The sequence below is a fragment of the Chaetodon trifascialis genome, chromosome 19 (genome assembly GCF_039877785.1).
Source record: "Chaetodon trifascialis isolate fChaTrf1 chromosome 19, fChaTrf1.hap1, whole genome shotgun sequence".
NCBI lineage: Eukaryota > Metazoa > Chordata > Actinopteri > Chaetodontiformes > Chaetodontidae > Chaetodon > Chaetodon trifascialis.
The window spans coordinates 10,652,580-10,678,089 of record NC_092074.1 but is presented as its reverse complement, the minus strand read 5'-3'; the positions used below and the strand labels follow the sequence as shown (position 1 = coordinate 10,678,089).

At 41.2% G+C, this 25,510-nt stretch overlaps 1 protein-coding gene across 10 annotated transcripts; it reads left to right on the top strand.

Moving 5' to 3' along the window:
* The first annotated feature begins 868 nt into the window (after positions 1-868).
* On the top strand, positions 869-24,450 carry LOC139347339 (serine/threonine-protein phosphatase 2A 56 kDa regulatory subunit gamma isoform-like). 10 transcript variants are annotated; one of them, XM_070986855.1, is made up of 16 exons: positions 885-976; positions 1,575-1,634; positions 4,908-5,070; positions 15,793-15,992; positions 18,621-18,731; positions 18,843-18,935; positions 19,029-19,159; positions 19,264-19,323; positions 19,548-19,656; positions 19,752-19,805; positions 20,129-20,299; positions 20,411-20,538; positions 20,636-20,737; positions 20,992-21,064; positions 21,364-21,480; positions 22,459-24,450. In XM_070986855.1, the coding sequence occupies exons 1-16, from the start codon at positions 950-952 to the stop codon at positions 22,591-22,593; spliced, it is 1,734 nt and encodes a 577-aa protein (XP_070842956.1). In that variant the 5' UTR covers positions 885-949; the 3' UTR covers positions 22,594-24,450. The 10 variants fall into 10 exon arrangements, with proteins under 10 accessions (XP_070842960.1, XP_070842961.1, XP_070842956.1 ...); XM_070986854.1 differs by having other exon boundaries at positions 892-976; positions 4,905-5,070; XM_070986856.1 differs by having other exon boundaries at positions 956-976; positions 1,578-1,634.
* Positions 24,451-25,510: the final 1,060 nt, after the last annotated feature.

The following is a 25,510-nucleotide window of genomic DNA, read 5'->3' as shown; positions in this document are numbered from 1 at the left end:
GTAAGCCATGACAATATGTCTTAAGTGATAAACGCCAGTTACAGGAGTCTGGGCATATTACCTATTGACAGACCAAAAAAAACAAAAACCAGTTGGATTTTATTGGATTACTTATTTTTAACTGGAATCGATTAACGCAGTAAGTGACAGTAAACTTCCAGTAGATGGCAGCAATGCAACACTAAGGATGCGAGCCGGTTTACTCAAAGCGGATCCGAACAAGATGTTCGTGTGTTCCAGAAAACTGTGGCATAGGGATGTTTACCAACCAGAGGAAAACATACGTTAGATAAGAATAGCAAAATTATATAAACTATGACTCCAGTATAGTTTATAAACTCGCTAAACATGCTTTAGAAAAATGTGACAGATTTTCAGTAACAGGAAAGAGACCTCCAGAGAATAAGCACTATTACAGTTATTTATTACAGATTCCTAAATCCCAAGTTGACATATTCTAATGCTTTGTTTTGTGCAGTTAGCAGTTCTATATTCCAACATTTACACATTAGAAGTCTGGACCAGAGAATCTTTGTTCTTTTGCTGAAAAGTGACAACAGACATTATGTATTCATACTGAAGTTAATTGTACATTAACTTTTGAAATTTGGAGTTCTAATTCGTGTATTTATCAATATAACTTAGATAGCTCAGAGTAAATGAGTGAGATAGAGCCAAATCAGCAGGTTTTATACCGACCGCAGATGCCTTACATGATGAGGACATGATGATGCCTGCGCTGTAATGGCCTGTCTGTCACCGGCGGGGAGCTCCCTCTGCCTCGCCATGCTCAGCGTGTCAATCTGAGCCGTTGGAATCAGCTGACAGACACCAGCCAATCACAGGCTGAGGACAGGCTGAACCGCCTGACAAAGTGGTGCCCTGAGAGTTGTCGAGGTTTTGATTGTGGAGTAACCGAGAGGGGAGCAAGGGCGGCTACGGTTGTACGATGCCGAATAAAACGAAAAAAGATAAGGTGAGTTTGAGAATTGCAAAGGGATTGTGGCCGTTGGGAAACAAAGTTTGCATGAGCTGCAATTCAGTGTATTTGTTGATAAACCGACCTCGTAAGTAGATATTTAAACAGCTAGCTGTCAGCTCAGTGTCCCATCACATTAACGTTAGCCAACCAGCAGGAACCACTAGCTAGCCGCTATCCTGCCAACATGTACCGCTACGCTGTGCTTTACTTAAACAAAGCATTACACAGAATTGAGACAGGTAAGTATATTTTGAATGTCTGTGCTTTGCCAGACATTGTGTGTGTGTGTGTTTTCATGTGTATTTGCTTGCACTTGGTAAATTTCTACAGTTGAAAGTCGGGGTTGTGTGAATGCTATTGACTCTGAAGTAACGTTTGCTAGCTAGCAGCAGCAGCAGCAGCAGCAGCAGCAGCCGCCTTACCAGTGAATTCAAACTGGAGTGTGAGACAGGGTGGGCAGGCGTGCTATATTTAGCAATGGATTCTTACATGGTGGCATTCATTGATAGACTGGTTGCTGGTTTCATCGAAATGTTTGGTAACTCATCTGGTAATGTCCAGTTGACTTAAGTGATTAAACTTTTTCTTTCAGGAGACCCCAAAGTCTGGCAAAGTGGGCAAGAGTGGAGGACAAGAGAATTCAGAGCATGAGGTCGGATAACCAAGGACACTTTACTAGAAACTTCCTGGAAGACAGTAGGACTTTGTCTGACACAATTTCAAATGCCACTGATATGACATTGTTACTGTTACTGGGCTTCCTTGTCAGTGACGTAAGGAATCAATAAGCTCAACCTCTGCATTATCAGTGTCCATTACTGTCCTTTGCGGTGATCATTGTGAATAATGATTCCTGGATCGGATAACATCATGCCCTCAAATAATAAACTATTCTATGCATGATTGGAAATCTTGGAGATATAGCAAAAATATTGCATTAGATTATTTTTCATAGCTGATAGAATTGTTGTAGATACAGTGTTATATATATCATGTGGATCACAGTTTATAAATAGTATAAGGAGTGGCTGTGATGTCTGAACTTTCCACACCACAATAGCCCCCTCTATGTATAGAGCTTAAATTGTGTAATTTTCATTGAAATAGTCAGTGCGATGTTGATACTATGAACTATGGTACATTTTTATGCTGTGGTGTCTTTGTAAATGTCTAAACTGATATGGTTTGATACATAGTTTTCCATTTACCCAAACAGTGAGCCCTGAGTGGATGCCCTCTTCTGTTGTTAAAGGACAGAGATGGAGTTGTTTGCTGTACAGATTGTAAAGCCTGTTATTGCAAATTTGTGATTTAAAATATTGGGCTGTGTACGTAAAATGGATGGTACGTGATGGTACGTGAAATGGACTTGAGATTTTGCCTTGTGGCCAAGTTTTATCATATATTAAGCATTGTGTTTTTTTTACCATCTGATCGCGGCTTTTCCCACCTTTGTGATATAGTCGTCAAGCTGTGCTTACATACCGATATTGAACATGAGTCAGGTTCAGAGTTTCAGACTGTCAGGTGAGTGCACCCCACTCATGATGGCTTTTAGCAGCTGTAAACCTGTGTGCTGAGAACTGAGTTGCAGGTTGAGGCATTGGATATGCGTGCTTGATTGAATATCCAGTGGTGCAAAGGTACCGTCAATGAAATTGTTACTGAACTCCTCTAAATCACAATGTCATGTAGACACAAGGTGCTGTAGATCTTTGTTGGGCTAGTTAACAGCTTCTGTTGGTGAGTCGAGCGTTCATTATCAGGACTGGGTTTTACCTGCATCGTGGATGTCCGTCTTGTGACTCATGCTACTGTTTGTTGATAACCTGGTGCTAAATTACATGTAGATGACATCAGTTTAGGGCACCCACCTACCAGTAGATTTCCTCCACTATTTGACTATATGCTTGTCATACAATGCTTAAAAAATAACAAGCCTCCATGCAGTATTAATGTACTTTTCAAATTCTTTGTAATACTCCTGCCATATATATTTAATAATATTTTGCAATATGCAGTTGAAATGCTGATATTGAATAAGAACAGTCAAATATAACTGAAAGTAGTATTGTGAAAATAGCCGAAATAGCCACCTGTTGACTTTTTTGCTTATATCTGGATTGAGTCACATCTAGAAAGGCTGAAGGGGTTCTGTTAAACCTTGTGTTGGTCCTGTAATAACATAGTCATCTGGTGTGAATAATTATGTCATGTTATTGCACTGCATAGTCATGTACTGTATTTGTAAAAGTATGAGGGTATTCAGTGGGACCAGGTGCACAGTATGGTTTCAAAACTATTCCCTCTATTCCAAGATAAAACACATCTGTTAACAAATTCAACAAACAGCAGATTTAAGACAAACTTCATTCATGACCTCTGCAATCACCATATGTAAACACTACTGAACAATTATGGAAAGATTTCAACTTTCGTCATTCTTCAGAGAATTGGAGGCCTTTCTTTTTGACAGGAAGTCAAAAAATTCTTGATGCACTCATTTCAGGCCTGGTTTGACAGCTGGTGTGCCGTTCATGCAGTTTGAAAAGCAAAAGGCTGTCCCCCTCTTTACTAGACTTTGATTATTCACATTATTAGGGCTGTTTGTATTTCAGTGGCGGCAGTAATACACTGTCCAGTTCGTTGTTATATAAAAATGCACACTTGCCAGTTATACAGTTGAAAGAAGTTATCTGCTCCTTATTTTGAAGCCCATTTACGAAAAATCATTGTATATTTTATTGAAATGTAACTTAAATCTATTGCCAAAACATGTATTTTCTACTCTTTGTTAGTTAAACAGATTTTAGATATGTTCCTCCACTTTTGACCTTCTGAACACGCTCTTTTTCTCAAACTGTGGTTTCAGCCGCCTATCCGCCTCTTGCTGGATAATAGCAAGCAGTAGCAGCAGTCTGTGGTGCTGTTGTGTGTCAGCACTCATGTAGCAGATCTACTGCTGCACCAACCTTGTGACAGATTGAAATCGCTGGGCTGCAAGCTGTTGTTGTTACCCCCCGCCCTTCCTCTTGTCCCATACACTGGACTTAGTAAGCAGAAGTGTTTGAGACTGAAGGCAATGTTTATAATATATAGAAAGGCTTCATTTTCTGTCTTGGTAAGAAACATATCAGTGATGAGGTACATTCACATTATTCAATTAGAAAGTCATAGATTACAAATTTTTCTATTTTGGCTTGAGGAGCTTACAAAAAATATATTACTTGCATATGAAATATAATTCATAATAGAGGCCAGCTCAGCTTTATGTCTCACTGTCCTAGACAGCCTGGCCTGGCTCCTAAGCTCCTGTCTTGTGGTGCTGCAGACTGTGGCCGACTTGAGCTGGGTCTTAAATGAATTCAATAATTCCCCCGTGACTCGGACTGCCACAGCTCTACAGCTGCATCTGGTGAAGTAAGGTCTGTGCCAGCAGGTGTGTGTTGATGAATGGATCGCAGCAGCCAGGTGGGAACAGCTGTGAGAAACTTGCCACATTCAGTTGAACAACAGGATTACTTCCAGCGCGACAAACCGTTCTGGACTTTTTTTTTTTGGTCTTCAGGAACACAGCTTTGTGGCTTGATGAGCGGATAAGACGATCAGAAATGGTTTGTTTATTCAATAGGAACTTGAATGGTTCCAGATAAATGCACTGTTATATATAGTATTTGTACATTGTGCAAAGTATAATTTATTACCTCAGTTACATAATACAAGACACTGTTTTGTTTAGGAAATGTGACATTATGTATGGAATAGAAAGGTCCCATCTAGTGTAAGCCAGCTGAACATCTCAGCAGCTAGTGGCTATATTCACACAGTTTTATCAGATTCCTGAAGTGGTACTTTCACACTGTGCACCACATGTGCTTGCTCCACCTCAGTGTCACTAATGTGGGTTTTTCTCTTGTTTCAGCAGAGCTCTAACAGGAAGGCGAGCAATAGTGTTCCTCCCACCACTCAGCTGCTAAAGGGGAAGCAGCCAGGTTCCCAGACACCTGTCAAAAAGGACAAGAGGCAGAGCTCCTCTCGCTTCAGCTTGAGCAACAACAGGGAGCTACAGAAACTGCCTGCTTTCAAAGGTATTTACTTGTACAACAACTCAATCCTGTCACCTAATTCACTAAATTCCCAGTGCACTACATTTGGAGCTGTTGCATATACATATACAGTGTACTCATGAAAGCACATTTAATAGACCTGCTGTTTCCAGACTGGAAGAGTTTGCGCTTGGTTGTGGAGTTGTAGTTGTTTGTGAGCAAAAAGAGTCAATTTAAAATGTTTCAAATTCAAGACTCAAAAAATCACCCAGAAGCTATGCGTGGAACTGAATTTTTCTTTCGGCAGGCAGTGTAAGAAAGCAATGTAATCTTGACGCATGCCTTATGGATATGCATACTCACTGGTACAAACTCAGTTATTTACACACTCTTTCCAAACTGAAATATCTGTGAACATGCCCTGCTGCACCACCCTCATTTTAATACCAGGCTGAGCATGACATTATGCAATACATGGAAACAAACAGAGGACGTACATGGCATGGACTTTGTGCTGGATTTATCCCAAGCGTCTATATTTAGTGGTAATCCAGAGATAAAGCTTTAATTCCATGGTCCTTGTGTTTCAGGATGTTGCCAATGACTGGCAATGTCTGGTAGCTATACTTCTATTCCTTCTCTCTTCCTCCTCTTGCAGAAGAGAAATTGGTGTATGTTTGCAGATGTATATTGACGTTTGCTTTTAATGTCAAAGCTTGGTGCCAGGACAGCACCAGATGGAAAAGTGAGGAGTGGATGCGGCCGTTAGTCCTCTGGGCATATTATCTATGCATGCTTCTGAGTATGCATGCATGAATACACACAGCAATGTTGTCCACTGCCTTTTCTCATCACTTTAGAATAATCATATAACTTGGCGGTGCAACGTCTATTTAATGTGATCTCACATTAAATAGACATTAAATAAATAGTTTCATAAGGTGAACAATTGCACACGTGAGTAAAAGGCATTTTTCTGCCACCAGTCTTGGAAAATTTGAACAATGCATGTTGTACACAGTCCAGCAGTGTTACTATATGTATGGCTTGTGAATTGGAAATGATGGTTTTAAATGATGGGTAGAGAACTTAAGATGCTGCAGCTCCACAGTTAAAGAGAGAAGAGTGGATCTTATTGGAGAGACCCGACTTTCCCCAATACAGACTTTGTTGTTAGCCACTAAAGTTAAGGTCTTAATATAATATATATATGTATTTTTATTTAGAAAAAAGTGACTTTGTTTATTTTTTTCTGTGCTCTTTAAGTCTGAATACCATACTTGCAGTGATCCCCTTGCAACAACACAAAGGCAGCGTTCTTCTTCAGGCAGAATTTACAAATGTTATTTTTCTCTTTGTAAGGCTTGGCTAATGGGACAAAGTGAGACGAAACGTGACAGCAGTTGTTGTTATCGCGTTCACCATTTTGAATTGATGGACACACAAAGGAGGAGATTCGACCATAACATATACCTGTGTCTTTATCTTTGTTAGCTGTTACACATGTAGTGTGATATCTTAATTTCTGATAAAAGCTGCTCTTTTCCCACAGCACATTGAAAGCTTTTATAGCATTCTGCAAAACCTTATCCCACAGTGGCCCAGTAGATGTTATCACTTAGTGCTGTCCAAACATGCTCCTCGCTCGGCCTGTTTTCTCTCCAGGCATGTTCACCACCTCCCAATGGAAACACATGTCCAAGAGCTCATCCTGCAGAGCCGCAAGGTTGAGGAGACAGAAAACCCTGACCAGAAACAGGCCGTTCCCATGAACTCGCCCCAAAACCAAGTGTGCTTGTTGTTACTCCAGAGTACATTTTAGCTGTCCCAGAATTTGTATTTAGTAGCGCGGTAGATTATATACTTTCTGTTGAAGACATAACATGAGTCTACCAAAGTACACAAATCGAGACGTTTGTGTTTTGGATAAATGTTTGCTGGAGATCTATCTGACTGTAGCTCGTAAACAGAAGATGAATGCTCTGCAGGGGCCTGTTTATTTTATTGTGGTCTTGTTTCAAGTGTAAACGTACTTGCCAAAAAGCCCAGAACAACAACAGTTGTTACCTCTGTATGTGTTCCCTATTAAAGCAGGAGCTATGCTGCATGAAGCATCTGTGTCATAGGTTGTGTCGCCATCTGCTGGTTAGAGCATTAAATGTCATTTACTGTTACGTTGATTAACTGGAACAAACGTTTCGGTCGTGAAGATGTAATCTAACTTACCCCTGCTACTTTAGCCATGCCAAACAAACAAAACCACAGATTCTAATCTAATAAGTGTTTTTGCAGATAAAGGCATATTGTCTGTGTTAAAGTTGAACAGGCCAAGTTACAGAAGTAATGGAACTGGACAATTTTGGAATAAATTGTATTTTAGAGCAACACAAAATATTTATTTCATATCTTTTATTTAATGTGCAATAGAGTAGAATGATTACTTAATCCGTGTACCGGGAAGACACAGAGAGAGAGCTGAAAATATTGCTTCTACGGTGGATTTCATTTGAAGGAATACTAAAAGAAACTTGGAACTGATGTTACCTGATGATTGTTTTTCAGGTTACATCAGTTACTGCAGAAGTTACATCAGTTCCTACAGACAGTGTAATATTGTTTACTTTAAACAGTGAGTATACTACAATGTTTGCTTAACATAATGCTAATCCCATCTTCATAGTTACACAAAGTTCTTTGTGTATGCTTTTACTTACAAGTCAATATCATGTTTACTTTTCATCAGCTAGGAGAAAAGCTTTAGTGTCTGTAAAGGTAGAAAAGTTTGAAGCGACACTGAATCTTGTGTGGAGGCATATATATTTTTTTCACATGGCTGGCAGATATTTAAAGCAGGAAGCGAAAGGGCAAGGCAGGATTCAGGGAAGGGTTTCCTGTCTCACTCCTGCAGGTGGTAGAGGAAAAGACTCCCACATCTCATGAGAGAGATTTCCCTGCTAAAACATGGCATTAAAATACAACAGCAAAAAATGTAACTCATTCGTTATGATCAAATGCTTCTCAGTAATATAACACAGTGTTAGCAGCAGTGTTTCTAGTGGTTTCTGTTGAGTATATTCAACTTACAGTAATGTGGCAACAGTTTCCCCTTAGCATTTTGTCTCCCAAGTAATACTCCAAGTATAATTGCAACAGAGAGTTGGGGCTGTTATTTTCTGATATTGTCAGTCTGTGTGTGAACATGACATTTGAGAATTGATCTAAGGTACAGATGGAACTGTGTTTCTATCATTTGAAGCTGCTTGAGGGGAAAGTAAGTTCAGCTACTGTTAAGAGCCTCATCTGTTTCTCCATATAGATTTGAGCCTTAAGTGCTTATTACAGAGGACCATGACACTGGAGATCAGCAGGAAGCTCAAGTATATAGGCTGCCCTGCTGCCATCAATGATGAATTAAGGGAAAGCACTGCTATAACACAAGCACATTCTCTATTCCATCCACGATCAGACTCATGATGCCTCACAAGTTCTCTCTTTTTCCACTAGCAGACACAGCAAAAAAACTCATGTCTGATGAATGTATATGCTGAATGAGCGTTTTTAGAGTATTTATAACAAGTGGGTGTGTTTAGCGTTGTCTTGGTCAGAACAACAGATCTTCTGATGGGAGGTTGCCTCATGACTTGGGAACAAAATGGCAAGAAAGAGCCCTTTATACTCTCAGACTAGAGCCTGCTGCTGAAATACTCCACTATTGTATATATTAAGACCAGCCAGACTAGACTTCTGTCACACTGCAAAATTGTGTTTGGTGACTGGATCATTATGCATTATGCATTATTGTTCCACTTTTTTTTTGACCCTGTAGCCTAGTTTAAGACAATGAAGGTTTCTGACATGCATAGACAGCTGGTTAACAGTTTATGGCCAGTGAAGCAAAAAAAAACAAAACAAAACAAAACTGAATCAGCTGTTGAGTGCAAAAGATTGCAGAAATTGACAAAATTAGGATGTAATTTATAAAAATCTGGGTTTTCCCCTCCATCTCATGTCAAAGATGTCCCCTGAGGGAGAGAGGCAGTGTGCTAGAGCTCATTACTTCAGCAAACTCTGGGTTTGGGTGCAACCACATCAGCAGATGTAAGACACACATTTGCAGAAGACTTTGCGGCTGTATGCATGGACTCAGACATTCTGTTTGCAAAACTGAAAAGCTACATCTGGTCAAGCGTCGTAAAGGAGAAGCGTTGCAGACCCACTTACTCGATGTGCTCGACCTGCTTTTGCAGGCTTTCCTGCAGAAGATCTGTTAATTAATTAATATTCATTAAAAATGTAAGATTTTCTTTAATTGCTGAAATTTCATGAATCCACCACATGATAAGACTCTGATGACAAAATGTGCTTAAATTGGACAACAATTCAGAAAAATGCACATGGAAAACAAGTAATTTGGGAAACATGGATTTCATTGGGCCCTACATTGGTACATGTCTGCTTATAAAATGCTAATCCTCATGGGGTAAGCAAAGTGCACAGGAAATGACTTTTTCCTTTGTAGCGTCTCGCTTGCTCTTTTTCATGAAGTGTCCATCCTAAAACGTGTAATAGTGCAGCCAGCATTAGAAATTTTTGAACTATATGTTTTCCTACTCCAGAATGCAAAGAACACCCACTGCATGGCATTTGCATGGCTTTGCATGACACTTAAGATGGGGAAGCAAAAGGCATATGTGTGGATATGTGTCTGGGTGTGTGTGCCCATGATCCTCGCAGCGTGATGACACACAGTACACATGGGGATCGGCGATAGTATATGTCGTGATTGTGGGTGGATGCGCACTGTGACTCAACCTTTTGTATTCTGATCGGGAGAATAATTATCTTGTTGTTACTTGATTTGCTGCATTGAAGGCATCGTTTATTTATGCCTAGTGTCTGAATATGATTTTAGTGCATTGAACTGTGTGCGTCACTGTAGATTTGCCCTTTTCTCACACCGCTTTACAGTGCAGGGTTTCGCCCCTCGTGCTGCTGAGGCAGACAGAGTGCTGCTCACTACATATGCACATCCTGTGTTGCTCACATTGAGACTTCCTGTTTCTCTGTCACATACACCTGGCTCAGCCTGTGGTCCTGGAGAGCCATCTGTCATGCAAAAGCTCACACACATGCACACAAAGGCAACACACACACGAACAGGGCTTTTATCTGATAAACAGCGTGAGATGTTCTCGTCTTGTACAAACCTCAGCTCATGTATCCCTGTAGCTGTTATATGTGTATTGCAAAAATCATGTCAAAGCTTGCCCCACGGTGTGCATGCTTAACGCTTGTGGTTTCATGTATCATGTTAAATTTATTGAACCTTTTGTGTTTGACTTCAGTGTAGTCATTTGTTATGTCGGCTGTGGTATTTGCGTTTGTTGTTGGGTGTGAGGTTGTGAATGAGAAATGAGTTGTATCACTTCACCCATCCTCTGATTCACTGCAGTATTTCCTTGCCTTATTCTTTCATTTAAATAACAAAACAGGCTAAACTAAGGGCAGATCTGTAGGTTTGTGCTTTAAAACTCTCGACAGATGTAGCTGCTCTTGCTCCAATCACAGTCACAGTCCCACCCCTTTCCCCTCAGCCCACCAGCCAATCCCTTCCCTCTTGTTTATGTATTCTGACAGCCAGCCCATGTGATTTTAGCCAGCCAACCGGGTGGCCGCAGTGAGGTATGACATCACTAACTAGCTGGTTCCCTCCAGCAGCAGGGGAGCTTCATTTTCTGCTCCGAGTGTTCGTGCTAAAATGGAGGCTGGCTCCTCGCCTTAGCCTGGGCTGCCCTCTTCTCCCCCGTCTCCTGCCTCAGCTCACTGATGTTGGCATGTGCTAGACCTGCCAGTGGGATGGTTCTGGATGCACCGAGCTCCAATGGGCCTTTCCAGCCCGTGGCCCTCATGCATTTTAGAGGTGAGAATAGGAAATTTGCCTCCTCTGCTTTTCTGTGTTTGTGTGTTTCAAGGGGAGATGGGCAAGAATTGTTGCCATTTAGCAGCTGCAGCTGCTACTTTGGATTTTGCAGAGGAAATTATTTGTGTCAGAATACTTTTCTAAAAGTTGCTGCGAGACACTGAGAGCATTTACCCTCTTAGTGTTGGTGGCAGGAGTATTTTTGGAAGAGGAAGCGAGGGACTGTGTTTGTGTGTCAACGAGGAAAGGTTTTGCCAAGACATTGCATAGCTTAGCTTGAGTCATGGAGGGAGGGCGAGGAGAGAGTGAGAAGGAGAGCTAGTTTTGAGTCTCCCATCCCCCATCAAGACTGCTGATGTCATAGGAAGCGAGGTCAAAGCATGTTGACAGTGTGTGCGTCTGTATTGTGTTGTAGATGGGTATCTGGTATCAGCTGATACACGTGCTCTGCAATGCTCTGCTTGTTGTTGAATCTCCAGGAGGCTTCTGAGTTACATCCTAATCAGACGAGCCTGAAGCTTGGACCCTTGGCAAGTGCTGAGTATGTAAAACAGAAACTGATTGTAGAATGTAGTAACTCTTATTGCACACCTGTGCTGCTATCAGCAAGATGTTGGTCTCACATTGTCACTTAAATGGCCTTATGACTTTTAAAGCATAGACATAATTGTACCCACATGACAGGACATAGCCACCTGGTGCCAGTTTATTAATCAGTTCATTATACTGTACATTCACCACCTGATACTACAGGATTTGAGATCTGAACTTGGAAGCAATTTGTGTCCATGACTGGCTTCCTATGTGCACACTGGAGTCTTTAGATGAGTAAAGGTTATTTGCTCATCCATGCAGAGAGGCCTGTGTGTGAAGTCTGCACCTGCACAGCATGTCTCTTAATATTTTAGGCCTGTTCAGAAACCCTAGTGCTGTTGTGTAACTGTAGCTGGTAGACCTCTTGGCAGTCAGGGGGTGATGAGATGAGGTGCTTATGGGTAGACCCATGTTTCAGCTCATTCTTAACAGGCAAAGACCTTTCAGGTACGGGTGAATTCAGCCTAAAATCAGTTGTTACAATTTGATAGTGAACAGATGATCTCATTTTAACCTAATAAACGTAAAGACTTCTCAAAAACAAGGTGCTTATTTTGGGGTTCTGCATTTAAAAGGCCAATTATTTTTGTCCTTGTTGATTTATTTGCACTTAGATGTTAATGCCATATCTTTTCCTGCTCAGTGCCATAAAAGGACTGAATACTTCTTGTGTAGGTATTGTATCTGCCAGAGAGGGAGCAGGGAAATAGAACAGTAATTGACACAGAAGGTGGCTGCAAGTTTTCCCCAGGAAAGCTGCATTGCTCAGTGGCAGCAGCTTCACAGTTTAAAATTGCAGCTTATTGGAAAGGAAGACAGAACAAAGAATATACTCAGCTGTGTCTTACATAAACACAGTGTTGAAACAAAAACAGATCCCCATTAGGGTTCTCCACGGATGTGGTAGCCAAAGCTCAGGGGTGAAGCAAATTGCCAGCTGTTTGACCTTTGATGCGGTCGATTAGATCCTGTTTGTGGCTGGTAGTTTGGATAGATGGAATGAAATATGATGTTACTGCAAAGCTGCTTGCAGACTTGTCATAATTTTACACTGTCTGAATATAGACTAAGAAATGTTCTGTATTCAGTTGGCTTGTCTCCTTCCAAAGTACCGTACAGTACAAACAAGCCCTAAAGGCTGATATGCACTGGAAAGACAAGTCATATGCTGCCTTGTCTACCTCAGGAAACCCAAGTTTAAAATATATTTTTAAGTTTAGTTTATTTTAAGTGCTCTATTTGCAGAAATATTTTTGGTTCAAGATAACATTAAATGGGATACAGAACAGAAAATATGGCTTTTACAGGTAGCACACAGGCAGCTGCATTTTGTGTTTGTTGGATACCAGCTGTGACTCAGAAACATGGAGGTGGAGGGAAAGTCCGTCTGTTGTTGCTGTCAGTCCCAGGTTCAGTTTCTAGCCTGTGTGGGAGTGTGCACAACCAACAGTACTGGATCTCTTAGAAGTTACTTATTTCAGTGTGGAGTAATTACATTTTTCGGTATCAACTCTGATATTTGTACCAGTGCCCCCCACTTGCTGTGGAGGCAATATTTAAGTGAGGGCAGTCCAGAAAATACTGCAAATCAATAATTACAGAAACTGTTATCAGCTGCTTCCAGCTGCTAAATAGGTCTGCATGTCCTCTGCAGGATTTGAAATATATCTGTTGGTGGTCTCAGTGTCTAGTGAACAATTTTAAGATACAGTTGTTTGCTGAAAGGGAGGTTATACAAAAATGATGGGTGAAAAATGACAATATGAAAGATGTCAGTAAGACTAAGGCCGTCTTCTGTTCAGGGGAGTGTGTATTCATGTGCAAGTAGTATGAGTGTATTTGACTTTTTTGTAGAGATTTATTTATGTGTCAGTTATGTGTCTGTATTCTGTTGTTAGAAAGTATCTATACGAAACTGGCACTTGCTTTGTAAGTAGAGTTGCTATGAAGGTTTTTTATTTTTTGCTGCTGTGTTGTCAGAGTTTGTGGTAAACATGAGGGCACATTCTGGTGTTGTGGTTACATGCGCACGCTTTCAGTTAACATGCAGCAATGTTTGCAACAGAAAAGCCAAATTACTCAAATACACCACATCTCTAGACTCCTGAGTTTCACCTTATTGTGCTACTTCTTTTGATAAGTTTAAAGTGCAAAATGTTTTCTTCAGTCTGACACTAGCTGTCACTATCTGATGTTGGTGCTTTTCTGTATGTGACGTTACAGTGATTTGATTTAAGGCATCCACAGGCTGATGAGTCAATACAGTAAGAATCTGTAAGAGCTGAATATTACTATATTAATCTGCCATACATACATGTTGGGACTGTTTCTGATGTAATCAACCTGATTTTATTTGTTTGAGGTTGACTAATAAGGCCAATTGCTTAATTACCTTTTTAATATTAAGTTCTGTGTACTTCTGTGGTTTGTAGGAACATCTTGGAGTGTCCTTTGGGAATTTGTTGTCACAGTGATGAAGCTGTGCTTTATGCTCTACCTTTTGCATACCTTGCATAACCAAATTCCCAGTATATTTAAATCTTTTTTTTTTTTTTGGCTCAGTTTATCTGAACATAATGACACAGAATGGTTTCGTAACAGTACCACCTCTGCATTTCTACCTTCTTTTAAGTGCTGTAAGAAGTGTTGACTGATTGGTGTTAGTTTTTCTCTTGATTCCCAGTTGGTGTTATCCGTGTTCGAGGTCAGTTTGGCTGACACATCTCTTGGCCGCAGCTGATGTGCGCAGCAGCATATGAATCCAGTATAACTACAGCAGCAACAACCTGCATGCCTCTTTGATTAGTGTCGGTCACCCCCTGGTCCAAAGTCCCATCTTTGCCTGTGGTTACCATGGTGACATTCAGTACACATGCAGATTGTTAATGGGGAGACAAGACTAACTCATGAATCACATGCTGTGGCAGACAAATTGGTGCTGCCCCATAGGTAGTTTTTATAACGTAACATTTAGGTTTTAGTCACTGAAACCCACGTTGGATGAAAATGAACGAGCTTCATTGCATTTTAGTTGCAGGGTACTTTTTGTAGCTTGGGAATCAGACCAACTGAGGTGAAATGATTTGCACGAGAAACTGTTTGTCTGTTGTCATTTCTTTGAGGCTGCTACTCACATTTTGTCAGCGTGAAAGTAAAACAGTTATTCCCTTAGTGAAAGCAGCATGTCCCATTGCAGAATCTACATCAGGACAGAGTATGTATTACCGCAACTGATAATAGTGATGGTGTCCTATCCGGTCTTCCCAAAACAGCCGAAAGTCAGTTGATGCAGAGCACACAAAATAGCTATTTTCACATGCTTGCAGTGGTTACCTGTAATTTCAGCATTGTTATAAAGTTCTTTTACTTGTTTAGAAAGCACTACATGGCCTTAAGCACCTTATGTGTCTGAAACATTTTTGGTGTTGGAGTTGGGAAAGCACTTCAGGTCCTCTTGGAGCACACTTGTAATAGCTCCAAAGTGCAGAACAGAACTCCTTGGTGATTTTGCATTCAGCTCCTGTGCGTTTGGCTTATTTGGAGGGGAACATACCTTTTTTGGTGTAACATTTGAGTAGGTATTATATATTATTAATGTTTCTCTTATTTTATTATAGTGCTCATTTGATTGCTTGATGAATGGATTGCGTATTAGGTTGCATAAGAGTGTTTTGGATGGTTTGTGTTAATCATTGATTTATTTGAGGCAGCTGTTGTATGGGGATAATGCATGCATGCTGGCTGCCTCAGTGTGCCGTGAGTACAAAAACGTGTAATGACTTTTAAATTGCAAGTTAATGATTTTACACAGACAGGTGTTGCTCAATTTTCCTGGGGCAGATCTAGAGGCTTTGCATCATTGATGTAGTGGTGACACTGTCTTTAAAAGGATAAATTATTGATTATGAAGCCTTTAAATTAAGTCTCTACATGTCACCACATGAACTCAACAGATGTAAAGAACCTGAATGACCAGCCATGACATGGTCCATGGTGATGGTCGTGTGGTAAAACAGTGGTTGATGAAACAGTGTTTGCTTGTCAAACTATGTGATGGTAAAATGTTGGTCAGTCTCCAACAGTGTGAGGGACAGTTTCTCAGATAAAGTGTTATTATCTTGAATGTCTAGTTAGGATTCATATCCTGTCTTGTAAAGAGAATTTGTTTCTGTTTTCCGTGAAGTAGAGATATCTTTACACACGATGGCAGACCTGTTGATTCCAACCCTCCTTCCTTTTCTGTCTTGTAGATGTTCCCCCTGCAGAGCAGGAGAAGCTGTTCATCCAGAAGTTGCGGCAGTGCTGCGTCCTCTTTGATTTTGTGTCAGACCCACTGAGTGATCTGAAATGGAAGGAGGTGAAACGGGCGGCACTAAGCGAGATGGTGGAGTACATCACCCACAACAGGAACGTCATCACAGAACCCATCTACCCAGAGGTGGTTCACATGGTCAGTATATTCGCACATTGAACTGCAGACTTGGATTTAAGCAGAGTGAAAAGTGAAAGGTCTTTTTCTCCACTCCCACGCATCTCTTTGGGCCTGCAAGGAATACTATTTTTGTGGGTTTTATATTGTATCATTGTGTCTCAAATAGTATGATATAGTTTTATGATGAGCATAAAACCTAGTTTTATGTGACGTTCCTGTTATTTGTTAAGAACATTAATTCCACCATCCCTGTTTTCCACAAATGAAGGCCTCTCCTAATTTAAACTGGTAAATTGGCAGCCATAATCACCTATGATGGATAACACAGATTTATCCTACCTAGTTTAAGCCTGTTTTGTATAATAAGCCCAAATCATTTAACTCCATAAAACAAATGATGGCTTTCTTATGTGTGTCTGGTTCAAATAAGTGTGGCAGCACAGTCGGTCGTTAAGTTTAAAAATGTTCACTTAGATTGATTCCTCAGCTACATGTTCCTGAGTTGCCTCACTGAGATGAGAAAGGTTTTCTTGTATTGTCTGTGAAGCTCTGTGAAACATTGTTGTGAATAAGGCTCTGCTGTGTGTCGCTAAATGCGTGTCACCAGGAAGAGACATTTGACTCAGTAGAATGTAGCTCTTGGTTTTATGTTCCATTAACCTCTGTATGCGGATCTGCTGTTTGTTACGAAGCTAGACCTTTCTTTTTCATGTGGGCTTAATTTCTGCACCATGGGAAGAGAATGTACTGCGGTTTCTACTGCCAGCATTACTTGCTGCTTGCATTTAGTCTTTATTTTTAGGCTCCTCACAGCGTCATAGGAAACTCACATGAGCATCACCGACCTCTGTTTGAACCCTCGCCTTGAAACTTAACAGTTAACTTTAAAATCATTGGTGATCCATGTACCTGTCTGAAGATGGCCAAGAAACTTAACTCGAATCTAAATGGTCTGTAGCTGCTACCTCTGCAGGTCTGAGGCTGTTCACTCAGTTGGGCTGTAAAAAGTGTGACAGTCATTGAGCTCCTACTGTATATTTATTAGAGATGTGTTCCTCTGAGGTTGTGGCATGGATGTGTTCATGGTGCCAGGTTTGCTTTCCCAAACCAAATTAAAAAGCCTTTGATGTTAATCAAAGCCCTGCCTCAATGCCACATGGTAAACTGCAGGTGATCAAGGTGCAAATTTACCCCCATCCTCCTTGTCGTGGCTTTATTTGATCCGTGCAGCAGAAAATGCAACAGAGCTGCCAAATCAGCATGAAAATATACTCTTATTACCTGCAGCCCCCTTCCCCTGCCCCCTTAAAGACAAAGACTCTTTGAAGCCCACTGTTGGCTTTCATCATCAAAGTAGGGAGATTGACACGACAAACTCATTTATAGCCATAAAGAGTGCATTCGTATGTTAAGGTTGTACATTTTATTTCCCCCCATAAGCCCTTGTTCTTTCAGGGCATGTTTGATGCCACACTGTTCAGGTTTTAGAACAATATTTTGGCAGACCTTTGGATGACATGTCAGTGGTTGTTCCATTAGTCCCTTTCTCTGGGGGGGAAGTAAGAAATGGTTTCTGCTAAGAATATAAACATGGCGAGTGAGTGTGTTTTGACCTTTGGTCGACTGCACTCTGGAGGGACTGTCGTAAGTGTGCTGTCTGGAAAGTGAGAATAGACTAAGAGGGAAAATAGAGGGATGCTTCCCAGTTTGGGGGATGGTATTGGTAGTGAAACATGGTGCTATCTCAGACAAACACAAGTGGGAATATTCAAAAATCAATGCACATTTCGATTCATTCTTTTCATAAAGAAAATACAACATTTTGCAAATAGATTATGAAGGTGGATTAACATAATGGAAACTTCATTTGACAAACATTTGTGTTGAGTTGTCTCTTGGAACAGTTTTGGGCAAGAAGCAGAGTACTGGGAATAATTTTGGGTTGAGTTCAGCGAAGTTGTTTCGCAAAAGCTAAATAGAACCTGAAGCTAAACCAGTTTACAGAGGCTACAAGTGTTTGTTTTAACCTGCATTTGTACTGTATTCTGCAGTTCAACCAACATATCTCACTGTTTTAGTTCATATTTGCAATCTGTTGCAAAAATTGTGGTTCTCTCTAGTACTTTGCAGTCAACTCTCCTGACAAGTTATTCATCATTTGTTGTGATATTGTGGGATAAGTTACTGATGGTAAACAGCCTTGTTTGCTCGTCCAACACTGTGGCTAATGGATGTCTGAATCCTCCAATCAGGTTCATTATGTCAGCTGTCAGATGTGTTTTAGAAGCAAATGTTCAATCAGCAGTTGTCAAAGTGGCAGGTAGAGTAGAGGAACGTTAGCCAGAGCTAATGTTTACTATAGTAGCACTATAGGTTTGGCAGTAGTAACTGTCATTTTCCACCCTGGCTAAACTTAAGACCAAATGCAGTAGAAAAAGTGATTGTATGTCAATGATGCTGCACTGAAAGATACTATATATCAATTTATATTATATCAAAGTACAGCTGGTGCATTTAGATGGCCTAATTCTTCTAATTTCTTTGAAATCGAGTGATTTCATCTTAATTGGCCATGTATTGTATTATTGAATTTTCAGTGGATTGTTGAGCTGACTTAATTTTGTCTGTTTTTTTTTTTCTCCCCAGTTTGCTGTGAATATGTTTAGGACGTTGCCGCCATCATCCAACCCCACAGGTGCTGAGTTCGACCCAGAGGAGGATGAACCCACACTAGAGGCAGCTTGGCCACATCTACAGGTACACAGCACACACACAAATACACACACTCAGATGAGGTCCTGCTTATTCTCTGTAAATCATTTCAGCTGGTGCTTTCAAGTCTTTTAACCTGGGCCCTTCTTTCCTCAGCTCGTCTATGAATTCTTCCTACGGTTCTTAGAGTCACCTGACTTTCAACCAAACATAGCCAAAAAGTATATTGACCAGAAGTTTGTAATGCAGGTGAGTACATAATGATGTCTTTTCATGGCGAGTGCATTTCTTGTTCATAGGTCTTTGGCACTCAGTGTCTCAGTAACCTTTTTTTGTGCACAGCTCTTAGAACTGTTCGACAGTGAAGACCCCAGGGAAAGAGATTTTTTAAAGACAACTCTTCATCGCATCTATGGCAAGTTCCTGGGCCTGCGAGCGTACATTAGGAAACAGATTAATAACATATTTTATAGGTGAGTGAGTCGTTGAGTTAAGCACATTAGTGACACCTGTGACTAATGGAGTGTGTTTTGTTAAATGTGCCACCGTAATGTATTGCCGTGCTGCTGTTTTTCAGGTTCATTTATGAAACTGAACATCATAATGGAATAGCAGAATTACTGGAAATATTAGGCAGGTAAGATATTTTTGAGAGGTGCACCCATAAGACCATTTCTGGTGTTTGTGGTTCAACGTATAGTTTGTTTTTGGTTCATTCCCTGTAATGGTTTTCAGGAATAAGATGATTGAATAGGCACATGTGGATTGATTGTCTTATTGTCTTATTGTTGTTTCTAGAGCCCATTACAATCCTAAATACAATTCCAGCACTCCTTTTTCTGACCACCTTTATATTTACAGCATAATCAATGGATTTGCATTACCATTGAAAGAAGAGCACAAGATATTCCTGCTGAAAGTTCTTCTGCCATTACACAAAGTCAAGTCTCTTAGTGTATATCACCCACAGGTAAACACTCTGTCAGTCTGAAGTCTTAGTAGTGTTTACAGTACTGCAGTATTGTTTGAGGTGGTGACATGATGGTGTGTTTTATTTACCCTCAGCTGGCCTACTGTGTGGTACAGTTCTTAGAGAAGGATAGTACCCTCACAGAACCGGTAAGATGATTTATTAACGTTGTGTTGTCCTGTCTGCTCAAGATTAGTCTGCCTGGATGTATTGCCAAAGTCTATCATTTTATATTTCCTTAGCATGCTCACTTGCAATGTGTCTTGTCAGGTACTCATGTACAGTATATCTGGTTACTAGGACTGGACTTGACTCAGTATTGGCTTCAGCTGTTTGACAAAATGCATTGGAATTATTTTATCTCTCTAATTATGTGCCTGTCGAACTTCATCAACAGGTTATTAGTTGGACAGATCAGGATGTCCATACAGTCTTCTTCTTCTGTGATAAGCCTGTTGTTCTTTGTGTGCAGACGGTGATGGCTTTGTTAAAGTACTGGCCAAAGACCCACAGTCCAAAAGAGGTGATGTTCCTCAACGAACTGGAGGAGATCCTGGACGTCATCGAGCCTTCAGAGTTTGTCAAAGTCATGGAGCCCCTTTTCAGACAATTGGCCAAATGTGTGTCCAGCCCACACTTTCAGGTCTGACAGTCATCCCACCACACACATAATGCGATTTAGTATGTTTCTCTTTTTTTTTTCATCAAAAGTTGTCTACTTGTTTAACTCTGCTATAAACTCATGTGTCGTTAGGTGGCAGAACGAGCTCTGTACTACTGGAACAATGAGTACATCATGAGTCTGATCAGTGACAACGCCGCCAAGATCCTGCCCATCATGTTCCCATCCCTCTACCGCAACTCCAAGACCCACTGGAACAAGTGAGTCACCACGCAGACTTTCCCTCGCGTCTATCTCTGTGTTTCTCTACCAAGTGCGTAAATCAAGCGACCCGTTGCAATCCGTGTCATTCTGCAGAACGATCCACGGGTTGATCTACAACGCTCTGAAACTCTTCATGGAGATGAACCAGAAGCTGTTTGATGACTGCACCCAACAGTTCAGGGCAGAGAAAAGCAAGTAAGACATCACATCCGATTTTCCAGTGTAGCCACGGCTCTCTTGGTCTTATTACATGGTCACAAACGTCAACGATAACATCATACAAACATCATTAGAAGTGGAAAAACTGACTAAGCAGGCGACCAAGCCAGAAAAGTAAACTGAACCATAAACTCCTGACATGCTTTTAACATAACAGATGCGTGACGTCAGCAAATATTTCCTTTTGATGCAGTCTCTAATGGTTTTGCCTGTTTTGTTGGGTGCCTCAGAGAGAAAGCCAAATGGAAAGAGAGAGAAGAAGCGTGGCTGAAGATTGAGAATCTCGCAAAATCAAACCCACAGGTGAGCAAAGAGATTTAAACCTAGCAGTACATTAACACTGCAGACATCTCACTGACTGACCGACGCCTCAGTAACCAATATCCTGTTCGACAGTTTTATGTTGCTGTAGCCTCTGGAGTTTGCAGTGTGACCCAAGCTAGCCAAAAAAACTCAGTTAAAGAAGCTGGTAGAGACTTCATATATATACATGGTGGCCCTACAGAAAATGTCCAAGTTGATCAAAGATTTAAAGTCAAAAGCATGATTAAATAAGCAGTGTGTTGCCTTCTTAACCGCCCCCTCCACTTCTCCCTGGACAGTTTCTGATGTACATTGACTCGGTGGGCTCAGACTGTCCAATGGACATGGAGACAGATGGGCCGCTGCTTGATGATGTCAACATGCTAAAGAAAACAATGGAGGAGGAAGCCACACAGGTCAGGAGTGTATGCGTATATTGTGCAGTGTAGCAGTAGATGTTGGTGTGCTTTTGTGTAAGGCAGGTGCTCTGGGAGAGCTTTGTGGCTGATGCCAAGGACACTAGACTCCGTGTTCAATGTGATTTCTTTGTCTAAACCAACTAAAGCTGTGATTTAATTGACTGACTGAAAAGATGATGTTGATTTTGTTAGTTATGATTTATGCCTTTCACAATGAAGATTAGAAGCTGTGTCATGCTTTTGAGTTTAATGTCTAGCTAATATAAAAAGCAGTCTGAGGTGCCTCACATGCATTGTGTTGTATCACTCAGGCATTAATCAAACAAATGAGACAATTGTCTTTCTCACCTTACACGTTTGCATTGGTGGCTCTGACTGAAGTTGTCACTTGCAGATATTTGATGATGTTCTTAGGTTGAACTTTGCTTTATTAGAACTGTTGTGAGGCTTTCATAAGTTTATATGTGAGTGGAACCCATGAGGCTTGAAAGCATGTAGCTGAAACTATGTCCATGTGAGTTGACATAAATGAACTTTGTAAGCAGCCACAGCTCGAACATTTGAGGCCATTTCAGGCAATGTTACAAGCTAGAAAGAAAAACAGTCTCTCCCATAAATTATTTCTTCTGTCCAGATGATCATTCAAAGCAGACATGGGTCACATGGTTCCCAAAGTATCTTCCCAGCTGTCTTCCAACTTCCAAGTGGAACAGAGGACAAACTGAGTGAATTGGCACAGTTACCCCATCATACCATGCAATTATTTACTCCTCATAGTCAACTGTGCTTTGGATGTGCAGCCATAGTGAGACATCTGGATCAGACCGAATGTTACTGAAGACACGTTTCTGTTCTGTGCTTGTAGAAAGCGTGAGAGTAGCGTGCTTCAGAAGGCACATGTGAGGTATGGCTGAGGTGTGTGTTAGTGCTGAATGTTACTGATCCCTTTCTGTCCCACTGTCTCCACGTTCCCAGATCCAAAGAGATCAGCGTAGAGAGCGCCCGTTGATGCGGAGGAAATCAGAGCTCCCAAAGGACATCTGCACTGTCACGGCCTTGGAGTTGCACCGGAGAGCCGAGGACATGTTGACAACGCACGACGGCCACTAAGAGACCACACCAGATCCACCGTAAACCAGCAGCAACAGCAGCAGCATCCACCACAGAGGAACCACAGGCCCACAGAGGCCAGCACAACAACAGAACTCTGGTGTCTCAGTCTAGCCCAGCACAACACAGACCTGAACAGTCCCATCTCCACCTGACACGGAAAATGTCTAAAGCCGCACATCTAAGCCTGGTTCGGCTTTCTGGGACAAGCGGTGCTCTGTCCCTACAGACCTGCACCCCCCCCACCCCCCACACACACACACACACTCTTTAACCCACCTGGTTGCTGTCCAGCAGAGGTGTCTGTAGTGCTGGACGGTCCTGCATGACCACAACATGCACCGTGCCCTGAACTTCACCCAAGATACCGTAGTGTCGTTATCTCTTTTTCCTCCCTCGTTTTTTCTCTTTTCCTGTCCTCCTAACTTTTTTTGGGGGGTGCTGTGCTGCCCCCTTCTGGTCATTTCTCTCAGGTGTTCTGTGTGTGTGAGCTGTCTTCTCCTCTTGCCTCTTCTTTATAGATGTCAGGTGCTTGTACAAATAATATGAGCCCCCAACTGTAACCTCCACAGAGGACGTCTTCAGTTTCATTTCTAAAAAACAAAAAAAGGACAAGAGAAAAACATCAGTTGATGTTAAATGTCAGTTGTTTCTATATATTTAATATTAGCTATTTTCTCATAATGTTTAAACAAGACAGCTGTTTCTATTTTTTCCTACATAGTATATTAGGAGCTCCTCTCAGAGTCAAACACACTTCTGTCTGAATAAACGTGCTGTTAGGAGGTTGCTATTTTTTTCTCAATACATTTTCCATTAGCTGCGACGATTCCTTGATCATTCTGGTAATCAGGACAGGGTCATCAGGGACTCCCAGTAGAATGTGTCAGGATTAAAAGGGTTATGACACAGTTCTTTGGTCAAAATGCTGGTCTGACAGAGGTCCGGGTTCAGATCTTTGTCCCTATGTAGAAGCCTAGTTTAGTGCCAACTATGCTCGTTAATTTAGTTCCTTTGTTAAAAGCGATCCTTTTAAATGTATAGGCAGTAAGTTAAGATGGGTCGCAGTTTGTGTTGGCAGCTCAAGCAACGGTCAGATAGGTTGTTATATGTTGAGATCCATTTGATTGGTCCTTGGGATGAGTCCAGCCAGAGCCCGGCTTACCGCGCCAGTTACATGAGAGGGGATTGTGGGGTTTATTTTTGGGTGCCCGTTGGCGTCCAGCCGCCGTAGGACAATGTTTTAACATGGTCATTAGCATTCAGTACAAGTCACTGTCATTCATGTGAGGCTCACGAGAGGTCAGAGATGTAGTCGCTCATCTGGGATTTACACAATGTTTCTGTGTGTTGAGAGAAGTCAGACGGGGGCAGAGACCATGCTGATAGTGATTGCTTTCTCTACTCTTCTCAAGCAAGATCCTTTTATTTATAAAACACTCGTTCGAGATTAGACCGCTTCGTAGATGAGGTATGTTTGGTTTGAAGAGGTCAAACATAAGCCTTTCTTTTCACAGTGCCTTTTATAGTCTAAGGGGATATTTGCTCAACCGAGAATTGAGTAGCAGCATGAGCTAAGATGCCAGATCCATGAAAAAATACAGAAAAAGAATAAAAATAAATGTAACATTGGTTTTCCAAAAACAGATGCGTTCAAGTCTGTGCTTGGCACGCTTTCGGCCGCTCGGACTCCAGCACATGCCTTGATGAAGCTACAAAGTGTGATTTTTGTAGTCAGAAGCTAGAGAGGAGAAGCAGAGTGGTCGCCCCAAACCACTTCAGCAACAAAGCACTTCCTGATAAAACTTGAAAGAAAATAGAAACACAACTGAAAAAAAAAAACAAAAACAAACAAACTAGTAAAGAATTGAAATCCGTGATGCTGTCTGTCTTGGTTTGTGGGGTCGCCTCCCCGGGTGCCTGTCTATGAGAGGAAATCACCTCCCATCGTGACTTTTCCATGCTGTGCCCCCACTGTCCCATTCCGCTTAAGATTTGTACCACCATAGTTTCACCCCTTCTGCCCAGATCTGCACACTGGCTGTAACACCCCCAAACACACACACACCCCAAGTAAAAACCTACTTCCCTGTAGGGCTTGTTATTTGGACATCTGTGTGATCTGCTTCTGGATGCTTGCAAGTTCTTTTTGTCGTGGTTTTTACTCTTCCTTTGCCTGCAGGACCTCCTTGTCAGTGTTTCAACTGAATGTGCAAATTGTAAATAATACTGCGGTCGCGTCGTTACGTTCTCTCCATGTTATCTCGGAGAACAACATTCACCAAAGGCTTTTACACAGACCTCATCCCCTTCCACCCTGCGTATTACAGCAAAGTGATGCCATCCCTTCTGTAATCTGCATCCTCTGATTGGTTGTCTGGGTTGTCCCACTGGTGACTGTTGTTCTTCTTGAAATGGCTTTAATATTGGCTTCTTTGGAGCTCTCTTCATATACATAAGCTTTGTTTTCTTTTTCTTTGAGGAGAATGAAGTGTCCTTTAGTATTTATACTAAATGGCTTCATCTAATATTGTACATATAATGTACTTTTATTTTATGTTTTATCTATTATTAAATGGTAGATTTCATATTTTATACAAAGCACCCCGTGTACAGAATACAGAGGTTATTAGCAACTGCAGACAGTTGGTATGTGGCACAGACTTCAACACATGTGAGTATTTACATTTAGAAACCGTATAGACTTTGGATAGTTTTTTATCTATTTGAAATCCAACATGTTTTTCCGTTTTTTTTGTTTTTTGTTTTGTTTGTTTTTCATCTCCAGACATGTGTTGAGATTCTACATACATGAGCTTTTTATGTGTGCTTTTATCCAAATCTCCAGTGGTGTACATCTATCTATATAAAGCAAATAAAGAGAACATGTGAGTTTTATATTTTCATCCTAAAAAAA

Bases quoted from the DNA above. Each gene is read 5' to 3' on its own strand.
- LOC139347339 (XM_070986854.1), top strand. From the start codon at position 950: ATGCCGAATAAAACGAAAAAAGATAAG. The intron at 18,936-19,028 runs GTGAGTACATAA...TTTTGTGCACAG, and splicing joins ACCAGAAGTTTGTAATGCAG to CTCTTAGAACTGTTCGACAG. The intron at 21,481-22,458 runs GTCAGGAGTGTA...CCACGTTCCCAG, and splicing joins TGGAGGAGGAAGCCACACAG to ATCCAAAGAGATCAGCGTAG.